Here is a 16,237-nt window from a genome sequence, read left to right as displayed (position 1 = left end):
AACGACATTTGTCGAAAAATATGATTTTTCAGGAGAGAAAAAACCTTTGGATTATTTATGACGTTTTTGTAGAAACAATGATTTTTCAGACTTGCGTATCTTCTGACCTATGCCATATTTGTACAATTGAAAAACAGGGATATATAGATATTGTAAACGCCCGCAATATGGCATTCAAATGTCAATTTCTATAAAAATTGACATACATATGTCTTTTTTAGAATCAACTCGTCAATTGATACGGTATTGTAATAGCAGTTTATCGCACAGGCAAAGTTTTGGAAGGGTGCCTCCAAACCTTTCAGCCGCGGACTGTCGCGTACCTATAACCACCATGGTTTGACAATAGGTTTCGCGGAAATGCTCTAATCATCAATTAATAGATGGTGTATATGTCGATTTAAAAGATCACTCAAAATAAATAAGTAATAAAGAAATAATACTTACCTAACCTTTACCGTGTTTTTAAATACCCACATTCTTATAAAATAAAAACACGTCTTTTGTTTGATAAAATCGCATGTTTCATAATTTTGTCACTATTTTTTATTAATGCAACATAAATACTAATCTTACCATACCACTAACATTATTTTTTCGTGCTAATGTCTAAGGGCGTCATTCATAGAATGTGGACGTTATGTAAAACTAACTAATTAAGAATTATCGCTGTGCGTTATCTTCTAATCTCTTTTATCCAAAAATCGGCGAACTAGTGCATAAGCCGACTTAATTAAATATGTACTAGGTACTATAATTCATGTGGCACTAAGAAAACTTTGATTTAAGTTTGGTTAGTTTTAGTTTGGGAGACTTTTGTTTTCAATGGATCCCATCGCAGATGGGTATTGAGGGCAGTGAAAGAGCGGATGATCTGGCAAAGGAAGCTGGCAAATCAGGGATGCCATATCAGGGGATACCAGAAAACGTTGTCTGAAATGAGGCCATAAAGAAAATGTGCCAAGCATGTGGATAGATTTTCACCATATGGCATCCCTATAAAAGGGGAAATGGAGTAAGTCTATTCTACCATCCCCACGGTTGGTGCCTAGAGTTTCTTTTGAAGAAAAATGAGTTAAAACTGATACTGAGGCTAAGAACAGGTCACACAGTGGGTCAAAAATTTGGTGTCCTCATGGGAAGAATCGATTTGCTGCTCTGCGATGACTGGAATGTTTTGCAGGGCATTGTACATATAGCAGTACACTGCCCTAAATATGAACAACACAGGGGACAGCTGCGAATTGCGGATATCTTTGAGAATGTCAACGAATTGAAGGGTGCCCTGGCGGTGGATAAAACGGAAGAGCTTGACAGAATTGTAAAGCTCTCTAACAGTGTTGGAATGAGGACCTGATCGGCGGATTTCCTTCTAGAAGAGAAGAGGCGATATAACAGCGAGCCGCAGTCAAAGTCTCGGTAAAATCATTAAAAAAAATTGGTTATGTACAAATATTCAGTTGCTATTTTTTTTTTTAATTTTTTTAAATTTCATTTATTTTTTTATGTAATTTAGGACGGTGAATAGATCAAGTGTTCCTTTACTAGATATTTCACCTGCACCACCCATCACCCAACCGAGGCGTAACGAATGAGTAACACATTTTAAAATCGTGCCAAGAGCACTCCAGAAAGAACTTTCTATGACACTAGTTTGGAATAGTGTGTACAAGATTTATAGTTTGTCTTATAATAGGCATTACATTGGCTTAACTTAGATAAATAATCATAAATTTCTGACCTGTATATTTAGGCTGACATATGCATAAAAAGCTGGTGCCGATAATGTGACACGTCCCGTGAACGCATGGATTAGGAATGCATTGAGCTCCGGGAGGTCTTGGAACCACGTTAGTGGTATCACCAGAGTTGTAAGGTGAGCACCCGTCCGACCCAAATCCAGAACCTGTATAACCTGCTTTGCATGTACATTGAACGAATGTTGCGCTAATCACTGAAATCAAACAATATTGGAAGAATTACATGTTTTCATCCACCATAATATTCATTCCAGCACCCATGATGGACGAGTGGTAAAGTGTGCTTATGAAGTCATGAGTCACGGGATCAAATCACGCATCAGGGAAATTTTTAGATCCAGAACATTAACCTAATACGTTGTGCAACTGCAACTTTTCTCGTAAAAAAAAACCTCTTTGGGTGGCGGCCAAAATCCATTTAGATTATATACTTAATCAAAAATTTGTGTAATATACATAATTTTGAAAAACACCAGTAGCTTGATTTAGAAGAGCGCTGATGAGCAGGTATTAAAAGGCCAATAGTTAAAATTTGTCGCAATTAGTATCTATGTTACCTCGTAGCAAAGAGGATAATGCGAGGACGGGGCGTAAACCCAAGAGATGCTGATTTGATTCCAGCCGGGCGGCTTACTTTTTTCAAAAAGATTTTTTCTATTGGTTATAATATTTATTTTCTCAGAAGTGTTTTTCAAAATTATATATGTTCAATAATTAGAATGGTACATTCTTAAATCTTGTGAATTATTCGTTGAATAAAAGAAATAGTTAATTAAAAATTTATGTGTATGGAAAGCACAGTCAACAAAAGTGTATCTATATATTTTCTATTGTCTCTCCGTTCTATACACCTCTTCTACATTATAGAGTAATTGTGTGTAGGTAGGTACTTAGCGATCTCATTTTTTTTAACTTTGTATGAGGCATTCTTTAATATTTACCCAAATATGAAAAACTATGAAATAGTACCTATTTCTTTTGTAAACATTCTTAGTGAAATATAGAAACAACAAATACTTATACATGAGTCAATGAGAAATGGGATCAGTATGTCTAGTTAACATTACAAGGAGTGCTGTTCTCAAAATGAAATGCCTCCTTAGGAATAAATTTAGACCTATACTTAGATCAGAGACTGTGTATGGTTCGCTATTCTATTCCCCCAATACTGTTCTGTGGCATGGTAGTATGGACGCCAACCTATAAGACACTATCAAGAGTTAAGGCTTTCGAAATGTGGCTGATATACAGTGGCGGCTCGTGGATAAGATATTTAGGGGTGCTGCGGTTGATTAAAAATAAAAATAAATGTTTATTTGGATTATATTTTACTATTAACATCAAAATTAAATATAAATAATTAATTTTATTAATAATTAAAATAAAGAACTTTGCATAAATTGCTTGCGGAAATAATTTTTAACAATGTTAATAAATCATTATAGCTATATTTCTTTCCTCAAAAGAGAACGGACTGTCTGACCGGGCAGTACGAAGCTGCGAGCACCGCTGCCCGCACCCCTCCGTCGCCCACTCGAGAATATCTACCGCGCTGTATGATAATATTATTGGACATTAGATGTATCGATGCACGGGCGAGCTGATTACACGCTTAATAATATTGATATTTTCATATAATATACATAAATTTATGTATATTATATCTGTCTCAATTTGCTTGGGGATGCTGCAGTACCGCAGTGCATAATATGGACAAGCCGCCACTGGGTATATACGGATCCTCAAAATTCCTTAGACAGATAGGGTGTACCGAAGCACCGAAAAGTTATGCATAATATCAAATCCAGAAAACTAAAGTACCTTGGCCACATTATGAATGGCTACAAGAACTTCATTCCCTAGCTCGTCTCATCTAAAGAAAGAATAACGATAAATGTAGCATAGTGTAATGCCACATTTCATGGATTAAGAACCTCCTTGATTAGTACGGGTGCAGGTCCACCAAACTGTTCCGGGTAGCAGACGATAAAGTAAAGATCTCCCACATGATAACATGCCTCCTATAGGGGGTGGCACAAGAAGAAGAATATTTCATTTGCATTCTTCCCTCAGACGTCATCTAAATAAATAGCCATACTATATCTGACATTTTATAGAAAAAACTGAGGGCTTTTATGAAATATTAGACCTTAAACAAACCCATTTTCTTGTCAGATGCAATAGGCTTTCATAGTAAATTTCGATAATTTAATTCTTCGAAAAGGGGCCAACATATTAGTAAGGGATATTTTTAAACCAATTGGACCTTTTCTCTGCATCAAGCACATAAGTACATACATTATATTATTGAAACTTAACTCATCAATGTTGCCTAATTATGGATTTGAGCCAATGACCGCTGCTTTAAATGCACACACTCTACCACCATTCCACTTGTGAATGTAATAATTCTCAAAAGTGTTCAGAAAAAAAAATCAGTATTACTTGGATTAGAGGCGCATGTTGCAAGTTGATGGCATCCTCCGTTATTGGTTGCGCAAATACCGGAGTAAGTGCATGAAATACCGTTTCCTTGGTAACCCGGAGGGCATGGTCCACATATTTTCGATCCCTGTTTTAAATAAAATATTTTAAGCAAAAGCATATTTTTTTTTTGTTCGACACAAGATTTAAGGATTTTAATTTTCCAAATCAAATCATTACGAGATAGGTAGGGTACTTACTTATCGACGTATCAGAGGTAAAACTCATTAGGTGCAGTGTTAAACTATTGCATTTAGTGAGTTTTGTCCCTGATATGTGAATATTGTGTATTGAGGGTATCAATACGATCAAATAAAAGGATACGAAATATATATTTTATAAAAAAGTTGAGTCATACCTAGGACTAGAGTTTCAAATTATCCGGAGAAAAAATACTAACCGGTTAAGTATCGGTTTTCCACAAATAACTAACCGGTTAACCGGTTTAAACTATCAGATTCAAAAACTTATTTTAAATTGTTTAACTATACTTATATAAAGATATATTTAAAAATATGTAGGAATATTCATAGATTATGCTATCGTTGTCCTTTTTATATGGCAAACACTTATAAATAAATATTATTATTATTATTAAACTGGCGCTAGGGGCCGTTCAGGTCCATGGCCGACTGCACAACGTTTCTCCAGGCATCTCTGTCCAGCGCTCTCTCTTCCCAGTTGACTATCCCCAGCCTTTCCGCATACCTTTGAATGTTGTCCGCCCATTTCCGTCGAGGGCGGCCAAGAGGTCGAGTGCCAGCTGGTGTGCCTTTGTAAATCCTATAGAGAGTTCTAGATCTTTCAGATCGTACAACGTGGCCCGCCCATCTGAGCCTTCTTGACCTCAGAATATTAGTGATTCTAGGTTGGTATCGGTCCAAGAGCTCAGCGTTTGTGCGGATGCGCCACCGGTGGTTCTCATTGACGGGTCCAAGTATTCTCCGGAGGATTCAGTTTTCAAACACTTGGAGCGCCTTTTCTTGTTTTTCTGTTAAACCCCACGTTTCACATCCATACATGACGATTGGCTTGATGACCACGTTATACACCCGGAATTTCGTTTTGATGGACAGCATTTTGGACCTGAACAGACGACTCAGCGCGAAGTACGCTGCATTTCCATTTCTCAGTCGGTCAGAGAGCTCTAGGGACATTTCATTTTTAGAGGTAATGTTGGAGCCCAAGTACTTGAAGACAGAGGTTCTCTCGAACGAGGAGTTTCTTATTCCAATGTTTCCAGAGGGTTCAATGCCTCTTGTCATTTAATAATATACTTTTAATAAATAAATTAAATAATATACTTTTTAAATGGTAGATTTATTATTGTTATATTTAATATTTTTATTGGTTAACCGAGGGAAAATAACCGTTTTTTGGTTATTTTATAAATCTACGATTTTAATTCGGTTTGGGTGCTCTACCTAGGACCACACCATGACTCAAAAATGGCAAATAACCAGTCTATCATTACGTACATACTAATTTTCAACAGATTTAACTATATTTATAATTATTGTTATTTCATAGTTATTTTAAAGGTAAAGTAAAGTGTTTATGTTGCCTGTTAAAAACTCACGACTAGTAATTAAGAAATTTGGTGGCGAAATGATGAAGAGTCGCAATTATATATTGTTTCAATATCACTAAAGATTGTCGCCATTCTGAAACATTTTTTTAATAATTAAACTTTTATATTCTATTATTCTATAGGTCTATTAACAATACATATAACACCGAATTCATAACAAGATACGTCATAATATGTATGTGAAAAAATGAATATTGCAAGTTTTATACACTCGTACATTTCTATAATAATGTGACATACTTAAATGTTGTTTGTATATCTACTAATAATAAAAGTACTTATAATATTTTATAGAACTATTTTCAGAAATTATATCTATAAGAGAGAAATAAAACATTTTTATTGACTTGCTAACTTCATTCTATAATAGATAATGTGTATTCACAATAATGCACTTATTACACAGTTATATACCATATAAAATCTACAATATTAATTAATGTAATATAAATTTATTAAAGGCGGGTTAGCCTAGGCGCAAACATGGCGCCACCGGTCGCCAAAATTATCGGAACTTGAGATAAAGCCTTTGACCTAGGGGCGGCATGGTATATGAAAGTATGGTGAAGCCGGCAAGTATGGTGAAAAAGTATGGTGAAACAGGTTGGTAATCAATTTGCGGCAAAATTTCCACGTTAACATTATATTGTATGGGTACGTTATACTGACCAAAGTAAATCCTCCGTGATGCCCTGCATTTTTTTTTATCGCGTCGCCATTTCTCGTGAGTTATCGGCTGTTGTAGGCATGCTTCATTCAGTTGTATGAGGAAGCCAAATCGTTGCCTATCTCTACTTTTAATACATCTATGCCTTTGACACATACCTACATTAATTTAGTAAATTTTGGCATTGTACTTACAAATGTGTTTGTGCATTGTACTAATGGTGTTTGACTGCAACCTCCGTTATTGAAAAGACATTCATCTATATCGGTACAGTAAAATCCATTGCCAGAGAAACCTGAAACATTTTTTTTTATTTATTAGAATATTAATCTAGCAAGTGTTAAAAAATAATTCGTTTCATAATTTTTTCGTTGAGCATACTGAATCATTGTTTTTCCAAATTACAAGTTCATTGCAAACTCCGATATAAAGTTTTACCGATTATATTATTATAAGGTTAGTGATTTATAAAAAATATATAAATTTTAAGAAAAAAGATGGGGCATCAAATAATGACTTACCTACAAAGATTGCCTAGCTTAATTACGGGTCTAGGACGATTCGGCGCCCGGACAACTGGGCGCCACGCAATCGAATGAAATTCGAAAATAAATGAACGTTCGTGAAATATATTTAATATTATTATTTATATTTAAATTATTATATTATTATTTAAAACTTGGTGATAATTTAAATATGCACACGTAAATAATAATTTTGTATTTATGTTCAATAAGAAGAGAGTTTTTTTTTATTTTTATATAATGCCTCAGGTATGATAATTATTCTCAATCCGCAATAAAAAATATTATGTTAGGAGAAAAATAAATTGAAATTATTAAGTAGTGGATAGAAACGGATTAAAACTCCTCATCTACTTTGTGTATAAAATCGTAACGAACGTATATTTATTTCATTCGAGAGTGCGGCGCCCAATTGTCCTGACGCCCAGTTGTCCCATTGCCGTTATTACGTGGTTAGATTATTCAGGCTTCCTTAACATAAAATGCAACAGAATAATTCTTCATTTTCAACCTTGAATGTCTTAATAAATTTTAATGCAACGTGCTTGTACTACGTACAAGTACATAATACGACTGGCTGGATAAACAGCATCTTGCAGTGGTAACCAATTTTAATAATGTTTGTTGAATGTACGACAGACTGAGAACCGGCGAGAGTGTAGACAAGTAGGAGGGCTTCGTCCAGCAGTTGATCGAGAATGATTGAGATTGATGGTTATTACAGCGGCGATTTTATTTGACGCAGATGACGTAATCGATTTGTTAGAAAAATTAAAAGGCAGCTTCGAAACAGTTTAAACCTGTCATACAACAAATAAATTATTACAATATCTTGAATTGATCTGTATGTCTCACAAATTGAGTATTTATTATACGCAAATGATAACGAAATCGAGGCAAATAACTAATATTATGATGTGCCATCACGGTCATACAGCACAATGCACTTGCACATTTTGGTTAAAGGGTATGATTTTTGGTTATTATTCAATTTATTATCGTGTTGGACCACCACGTCCCTAAACTCGCCAATGTGTGTGTACCTGTTGGACATGATCCACAGTAAAATGCTCCAGGAACGTTGATACATGGTACAAATGGATTCACGGAACATGGATGCATGTTGCCTTCGCATTCGTTGACGTCTACACTGCATGCCGGAGACATCCCATTTGTTTTCCACCCCTAATTTGAAAAAAAATAATAATATTAAATTTTATTTAATTTAAATATTATATTAAAACTATTATCCAAGATCAAAGCAAATAATATAACATACAATAGGGGGTATATTCTATAAACAAGACGGCTATCGACGGTAGTTTACCATATTTATGTTTTGAGGTATTATAATTGTTACAATATAAGAACCGTTCTAAGCTATCGGTTCTCAAACTAAGATCCGCGGTCCCCTAGGGCAGTGGTCCCCAACCCCCGGTCCGTGGTAATGTAATCAATATATAAATAATAATATAACAATAAATGTAATCAAATGGTACCGGGCCGCCCAAGGGACATTAAATTATTTCCATAGTTTTGGATATCAGTAGAAGATGAATATCCATCTTTAAGCTGTAAAGCTATAAATTTATTAATGTCATTTTCAACAACCTATTCATGCGAAAAAGCATTTTCGTCTATGTCGTCAATAAAATCGAAACAAAGGAATAGACTGGCCGTGAATGCAGAACTTCGTGTATCAGAGACAGCACTGCAGCCAAGAATATCCAATATATTAGCAAAGATGCAACAGCAGGTTTCGCATTAGTTTGTTGAAAAAAAACCATTGTTTTTGTTACATTTTGATTGTATCAGACTGTTATATGTATATTTGTTAGTTATAGTTATGTCCATCTGTCACAATATAAGATTAAAAAAATATTACGTAAAAAGCCACTTTTATTTCAGTATTAGTGGTCGATTTTTTTTTCCTTTTTTACCGGTCCGCAGGTGTAAAAAGGTTTTTTTTTTGAATTATTAATAACCATGTCCATGATTTTTCGTACAAGGTGGTTGTTAGTAATTTTGAACAATCACAAACATCCAGGCTTTGAGAAATACACATAAATATTGTGTCCTGACCGGGATCGAACCCAGAACTCTCGGGTGGAAGGCAAGCGCCTTACGCACTGCACCAGTAGAGCCGCCGTTGGGGAACACTGCCCTAGGGGACCGCGAAGCGGTTTCGGTAGGACCGTAGGTACACTCGATAGAAAAAATGGTAATAAGTACGATAATATGTTTCAATTATTAAAGTCCACTAAATATAGTCGATCTTAGTGCTAGTTATTGCTCATATTTCAATAAGTACAATAATGGTAAACTGCTTGTAGAAAATGGTGATTATTTCATATTAAAATACATGGTAATAATATGTAAATTTATTTGAACTAAATATACAATCGATCAGGTAACATCACTGCATTCGAAACTAATCAATAACTAGCACTACTGTCATAACTCGCAATTCCGTGCTCCACTGTGATTGCTGTGATTTCAATCATATTATGGAAACAGAGTCACCAATCGTTTTGAGTTTATATCACAGATGCATTGATATATCAGTAAGCCGTGACAGGAAACTGTAAATTTCTATCGTAGTCCTAATTATTGCTCATATGTCAAGTACAATATGGTAAACTGCTTGCAGAAAATGGTGATTATTTCATTTTGAAATACATGGTAATAATATTTAAATTCATTTTAACGAAATATGCAATCTAACAGGTAATATCACTGCATTCGAAAATAATCAATAACTAGCACTACTTTCGTAACTGGCAAGTCGGTGCCCCGGTCTGTGGTTTCAATCATATTATGGAAACAGAGTGACCAATCGTTTTGATTACATATCATGGACACAATGATACATCAGTGCATGGACGTAAGTGTTTTAAAATTTGCAAAAAAAAATATTGCATACATTAGCTGATTAATACTTATGTTTACTTGATTGATATATTGTTATGTTAAATTGTTGAAGGGATCATGCTCCGTCATGAAAAAAACTAGCGGAGTGCCCAGATACTCCGTCACTACTACATGACTGGCTCAGTCCAGCGTATAAAATAATAGTTAGGTAATTATGTAAGTGAAACATTATTTTACCTGATCACAAATACACTTAATTCCCCAGGTTGAAGCTTCCATTATACATGTTCCGTGGGCACAAGCTTCAGCAGCGCTTGTACAATCCAAAGCTCTCCTAGTGCAATGGACTCCAAACCAGCCTGCAGCACACTGGCATTCATAGCTACCAGGTTTGTTAATACATACGGCAAGGTTTTGGCAGCCAAGGTCAGTTCCCGCAAAATTGGTACATTCATTCACATCTGTATTACAATCGGAGCCCTGCAATTTTCCATTGTTCAATAAAAAATTAAATAAAAACATATTTTCAAAATACTTATCTTATTTTAAAAAGAGGTCAAGTGGGATGATTTAATGAAAATAGTAGTAAATGATTGTTTTTTTAATAATAATATTAAATACACTGTCCCGTGGTAAACGAATGTCGCAGGTTTGAACCTCACCTCTGGCAAATTGATATATTGTTTTTGTCGTTGTCTATCTGAAATCAAAGCAAGGACATAATAGATTGAGCGAATGGCTAATGACCATTTCTTGTTAAAAATAAATAATCTGTCAATAAACCTTTTTTTTTAGCAACAGGTAAGCATATTTTTGATTTATTATTTTGATTTTGACAATGTATGCCTATTGATTGTGTTATTAGTGATAGGGGTTTTTTTACAAACACTTCAACTACCTATTCATAATTTGTTTGTTATATTTTTATTGTGATCCTTGACTTAGTAGGTAAGTTGATGACCTCGGTAGTATTTACCTTCTTTGTTGTATTAATTTATTATATAAGTTAGAATTAATTGTATACGTTGTCAGTGTGTATTTACCTTGTGATGAGTGCATAATATAGTGCCTGAAGATGCCGAAAGGTGATACCCGGGGCGCAAAAAAACGAATCAAATGGAATAGTACAAAACTTAAATCCATTAGAACTTATAACATAAGTATTGAAAAAAAAATTCGAACTATCAACAAAAAATCGTATACAATACTACAATAGATTTTAAAAATATATGTATATCCATATATTTGCAAAAAAAAAAAACAATCCCAGTCAAAAATCGCAATCCGTAATAATATAATAATAATAATAGTAATCCGACATTAAACTATATGTCAAAGCAGAGGTAAAACTCATTATATTAACATCGCTTAGAGACCAACCGCCCATTATAACGGCCTGCCAGTGCAAATCATGCAACCTCCTGTGGATGTGCATAACCATTCGGTGTGTAGATTGCGTACTGATTGGGTATGAAGAGAGATAAAGCGGAGTAAAGCGGTTGTACCTAATAAGGCGAGGTGGCGGCGCACGGGAGTTAGAAGGGATCACTGTGCGTCGAAAACGTCTGGTGGTTAACCCATCCACATCGACTGACCGGCTATTTGGCGCGCAGGCGTAATGAATTTGACCTTTGATGTGACAATACATACATCACATTGACGTTTTTCATTTTTAAAAAAACATTCAGTTACGACTGACTTATAATAATCCAGGTACACAAATTTATTCTTACCTCCCAATTACTAGGGCATTGGCATATGAAGCCATTGAAATTATCTCGGCATGTACCCCCGTTTTTACAAGGAGTTGATAGACATTCATCTTTGGTTAACAATGTATTCAACGTATGTATTTGCCTTTCCACTGTAGTCATCCTGGTTCTAAGTCTATTGAACATAAACTGAAAATATAATAAAAAAAATAGTATTTGATTCGCCTAATTCAAAAAACTTATAACTATATAGTATAAAAAATATGTGAAAATGTAATTAAGTATCTCTAATTTTAAATATTATGTAAATTTTCCAATGCGCATAAACCAAAGGTGTTGAATATAATCATATACCTATATTGATGGAGCCTGAACGTATTAAAGTGATGGCAGAAAAAGGACAACTACATACTAAGACAAATGATTAGAATTATCAACACGTAAATTTCGGAAATTTTCCAACAGAGAAGAGATACAGTTCAGTTGTGAGGAATACAGCGGAAAACACATTTTGGAAATACCCAATATACTGGATTATATATTAGGTTAACCTAACCCAACCTAAACTAACCCAAACTAACAAATACTCCAGTATATCGGGTATTTTCAAAATGAGTTTTCCGCTGTATTCCTCATAACTGAACTATAACCTCATAATTACATAAAACACCAAATTTAAACATCGTCTTTAATAACATTCTTTCAGTCGTGAAATATTTAATTTGAAACTGAAAGATTACATTTAACTATTTTTTTCAATAATTTGGTGTATTAAAAATAAAATTAGTCATTATGGGAAAACCGAGGTCAGAAATACTTTTATTTAGAGAAATCTCTTATAGCTGTAGATGAAGAAGGTCTAAATCTGAGTCGACGACACTAATCTTATATCAAATTTTGTTTTTTTTTTCAATTTGTGTAAGTAGGTAGATGAACGTTCTGTTTTGTATGCGTTAAAATATTTTAATTTATGCACAGAGGTAGGTAGGTAAATATATGAAAAATCTTTATTTTAAACAAATACTAAAGTTAAAAAAAAATATTACGTTCAATTTAATATACTAATGCTTAAAAATAGTAATATAATACAGCGCTCGAATTGAACAATTTTACATACCGGAGCGCTCGATATTTTTTCGACATTTAATTTTTCAATTATAGTGTATGTATACAAACAATTAGTGTGTTAGATTTTTTGTTTGAACTATAACCTCATAATTACATAAAACACCAAATTTAAACATCGTCTTTAATAACATTCTTTCAGTCGTGAAATATTTAATTTGAAACTGAAAGACTACATTTAGCTATTTTTGTTATATATGGCCTATCTAGCTCAAATTGTCAAAATATTGTTTCCACGAGACATAGTGATAGTTTTGGATATTTCATGAACCGGAACGGCACTCCGGTCCATTTCGAGCCCTGATATAATATATATAACATGAATATCTTTCTGTTATTGTATTTTTAAAAAGTGCTTACAAATTGGCATCTTAATTTCGAGGCCCTATCACTTTTTTTCATAGAAAAACCTAAGCGTCGAAATGACTGCGAATCTTGTGTAAATGCCTCAGAACCAGAAGGTATCCATCTTCTATTATAATATGCAACATCTTTGGCATAAGCTCTTAAAAACTTGATGAGTGATTACTATGAGCGGTGTAGTTATCTGCTAATAAAATTTTATTTTATTTTATTTATTATAATGATGAAACAAAGATACTAACATGAAAACTGATAAATTTAGGTTGAAACAATATATCCATGTTTCACTGCGATATATTTTACATAACATGCGTATGTTTTTAATCATTTCACCATATAATCTAAGTTAGCAACATTATTTTATAAACGCACGCTTTGGCGCGAAAGGTGGCAAATTATTGTATTTAGAGGCGACGTTTAAGGTTCAAGGGTAGGTTACCGACTGCCCGTACCGTACCTACTCTCGATCCTTCGTGCGCCCATAAAACAGATAACAGTAACTTCCTTTTTGTTTGTTTCGCTGTGCGTGCATCCTGGTCTAGCCTTGACTCATTTACAGTTACAATAATATCATTATATTCCCAACTCTGTCGATTGGAGGATTTTTGATGGGGGATTTAGGCATTATGATAATAAATTAAATATTATTTGGTATCAATACCTACTAAAAGATGACCCATATTATATAAGCTTTCATGCATGCCAGTAGTGTGTTTAGTGACATAGAGGCCCGACGCAATGACTGATTTTCAGGCCCCCTACGGGGAAATAGGTAGGTATTACCTTTAATCAAAATCTTTATTGTGTATATGCACGTCCACTAATAAAGCAGGTCACGGCATAAGCACCGCAGGCGAAAACGTTTCACGTCAAAAAAATCTACTATTTATATAATATTGGAACTATCTACCTTAAGTTTGTGTCTCTAAGCAGCGCATGGCCGGACTCAAAGAGGCATTGTTCAAAATTTGAAGGTCTTTATTGTCACATGAATGTCTTCGTTTGATATGGTTTGCAATATCTTATAGACTAAGCTTGCAATGCTCATTTGTGTTTACTGCAATAAACAATTTAACAATGCTAATAATATTAATACTATCGACCGAAGGATATTTGATGGAATTTGGAATCCATTTGAAATTAATAATACATTTTCGACAAGCTGATAAATGAAACCAAATAATAATCTTTGACATTCGCTTTTTCGAAATTATGTGTAGGTATTTATGTAATATTTTTTTACATGAAACATGAAAATAGCCCACTCTATCAAGAGTCAACGATGACCAAAAATAAAAGTTTTTTTTATTTGAACAAAAATCTCTAAACATTAATATTTTGGTACATATACATTAATATTATATTCTATATTAGAGGCCCCCTTTTAAATTTTATGATGAATTTAAACGCGCCACTGGTGCATGCCATACTTCTGCAATAATCAAGGTTCATGAGACATTTTTTTAGTTCAATAGTGAGTTTAATCAAGATAATTTGCGCAATTCATCTACCAATTAATAGTAACATGAAAAGTCTCAAAGAGAGAGCAGATACACCATACAAATACATACGAAAATACAACTACATAAGACAAAGTGAGAATTACTATTATTTTTGTTAGAATGACAAATCATCGAATTAATAATTCTGTAGAATCTCGCTAATCCGACAATTTCCGAGAAGGGGTGAATCGGATGTCTTCCGACTCTAGATAACATTTATAGTAACATTCGAAACTCTGTCGCTGGCGCATGACAAATAAATTCAATGTAGGAAATATATATTATTATCCTCAGAGTAATAATACTAAGAGATAGGGTGTGTCAATTTTATTTACTCACTTACCTGTGAAACGCTATACCTCCATCTTACTTCTCAGTATGGCAACCATATTTAAAAAAAAAAAAACACAGTTAACAATCGCTTCGGCCAAATTAACTAAAAATATTGGTAATTAACTTTATATTTCGCACATAAAAATATATCTATATTTCATCAGTGTTTGCCCTACGCGCTTCTGTCAAACTAATATTTTTTACCGGTTGCACGTCCAAAAACGTTCCCAATCTTACTCTAACGCATATTACTGATATTGTACGCATGCCAAATGCTTTCTCATTCGCACTTAATTGTAGTATTTTTAATGAAGTCTTGATATTATCCTAAATAAGAGCAAAAATATGTAATTACACATTTTCATATATATTTTTATTTTCCAGTTTTCCATACATTCCTGTAATCCGACAATTCCAGTAATCCGGCACCAACGGATTATAAACGGATTAGAAGGATTCTACCTACTGATATCTAAGAGCAAACCTGTATAATAAGAACACTAGTATTTTTTCTTATAATATTTTATGCATATTTTTTTAATTGATAAAAATTGAATGGGCGATGGGTGAAGAATTTAACGAATCGCTCAGATAGCAAAAAATCTCAGTACTTCGCAACAGCCATATTGCGCAATATGTGTAGGTAAATAAAAATATTTTAATACATATGTTTTACAACAAACAAACAAAATATAGAATACTAAAATGTCATTTTTATTTCCATAGTAACGCACGTATGTTATATTAATAGTTTAGTTGCTAGGAACACCCCATTAGCAACCAATAATAGTGGATTGGATTACAGATTTCTTCCGAAATAATTTTTCATACAAAACAGAATTAACTGAAAATGAATTCAATTCTGCTTAAAGATGGCTAAAAGTATTAAAATAATGCATTAGCATCGTGTTCTGATATATTCTAAAAAATTCAGATGTCTAGCTAGTCGGGAAGTTAGTTGAAAACCGATTGCAAGATTTGTACTGGACAAACAACCACCGGACAAACAAGAATACGAGCTAATAAAAACGTTGTAAAAATGTGTAATAAGCTAAAGAACTTTTTTTAATAAATATTATTTTTTTACTGATATTACACCGATGTTATCAACCATCACATAATAATATAATGTTCTCTAATAATAAAAAATTCTTTACAACATAGCTTCTCAATATAATATGTAGACTGAGCCTAAGAGGAAAAAACAGTTACAAAAACTTATGTATAAATCATCTACCAGTCATTTCATATTTGATTTCCATTTGTACCTAACTTCAAACAGTTATCGTCCGCATCTGTAAAAAC

The 16,237-nt window shown here is 33.6% G+C and overlaps 1 protein-coding gene across 1 annotated transcript in view; it reads right to left on the bottom strand.

Moving 5' to 3' along the window:
* The window catches only part of Cubn (Cubilin), a 129,093-nt gene that overhangs the window by 103,971 nt on the left and 8,885 nt on the right, over positions 1-16,237 (bottom strand). The window contains exons 3-8 of the mRNA XM_085946281.1: positions 11,631-11,798; positions 10,135-10,377; positions 8,070-8,211; positions 6,697-6,797; positions 4,206-4,332; positions 1,742-1,954 (exon numbers count right to left, since the gene is read on the bottom strand). Of these exons, the coding sequence (XP_085802407.1) occupies positions 1,742-1,954; positions 4,206-4,332; positions 6,697-6,797; positions 8,070-8,211; positions 10,135-10,377; positions 11,631-11,798 (994 nt within the window). The remainder of the gene's footprint in view (positions 1-1,741; positions 1,955-4,205; positions 4,333-6,696; positions 6,798-8,069; positions 8,212-10,134; positions 10,378-11,630; positions 11,799-16,237) is intronic.

The sequence above is a fragment of the Rhyacophila brunnea genome, unplaced genomic scaffold (genome assembly GCF_057557595.1).
Source record: "Rhyacophila brunnea isolate RB1 unplaced genomic scaffold, BYU_Rbru_1.0 scaffold_1, whole genome shotgun sequence".
NCBI classification, from domain to species: Eukaryota; Metazoa; Arthropoda; class Insecta; order Trichoptera; family Rhyacophilidae; genus Rhyacophila; species Rhyacophila brunnea.
The sequence above is the reverse complement of the archived record's forward strand: the minus strand, read 5'-3'. Positions and strand labels throughout refer to the sequence as shown.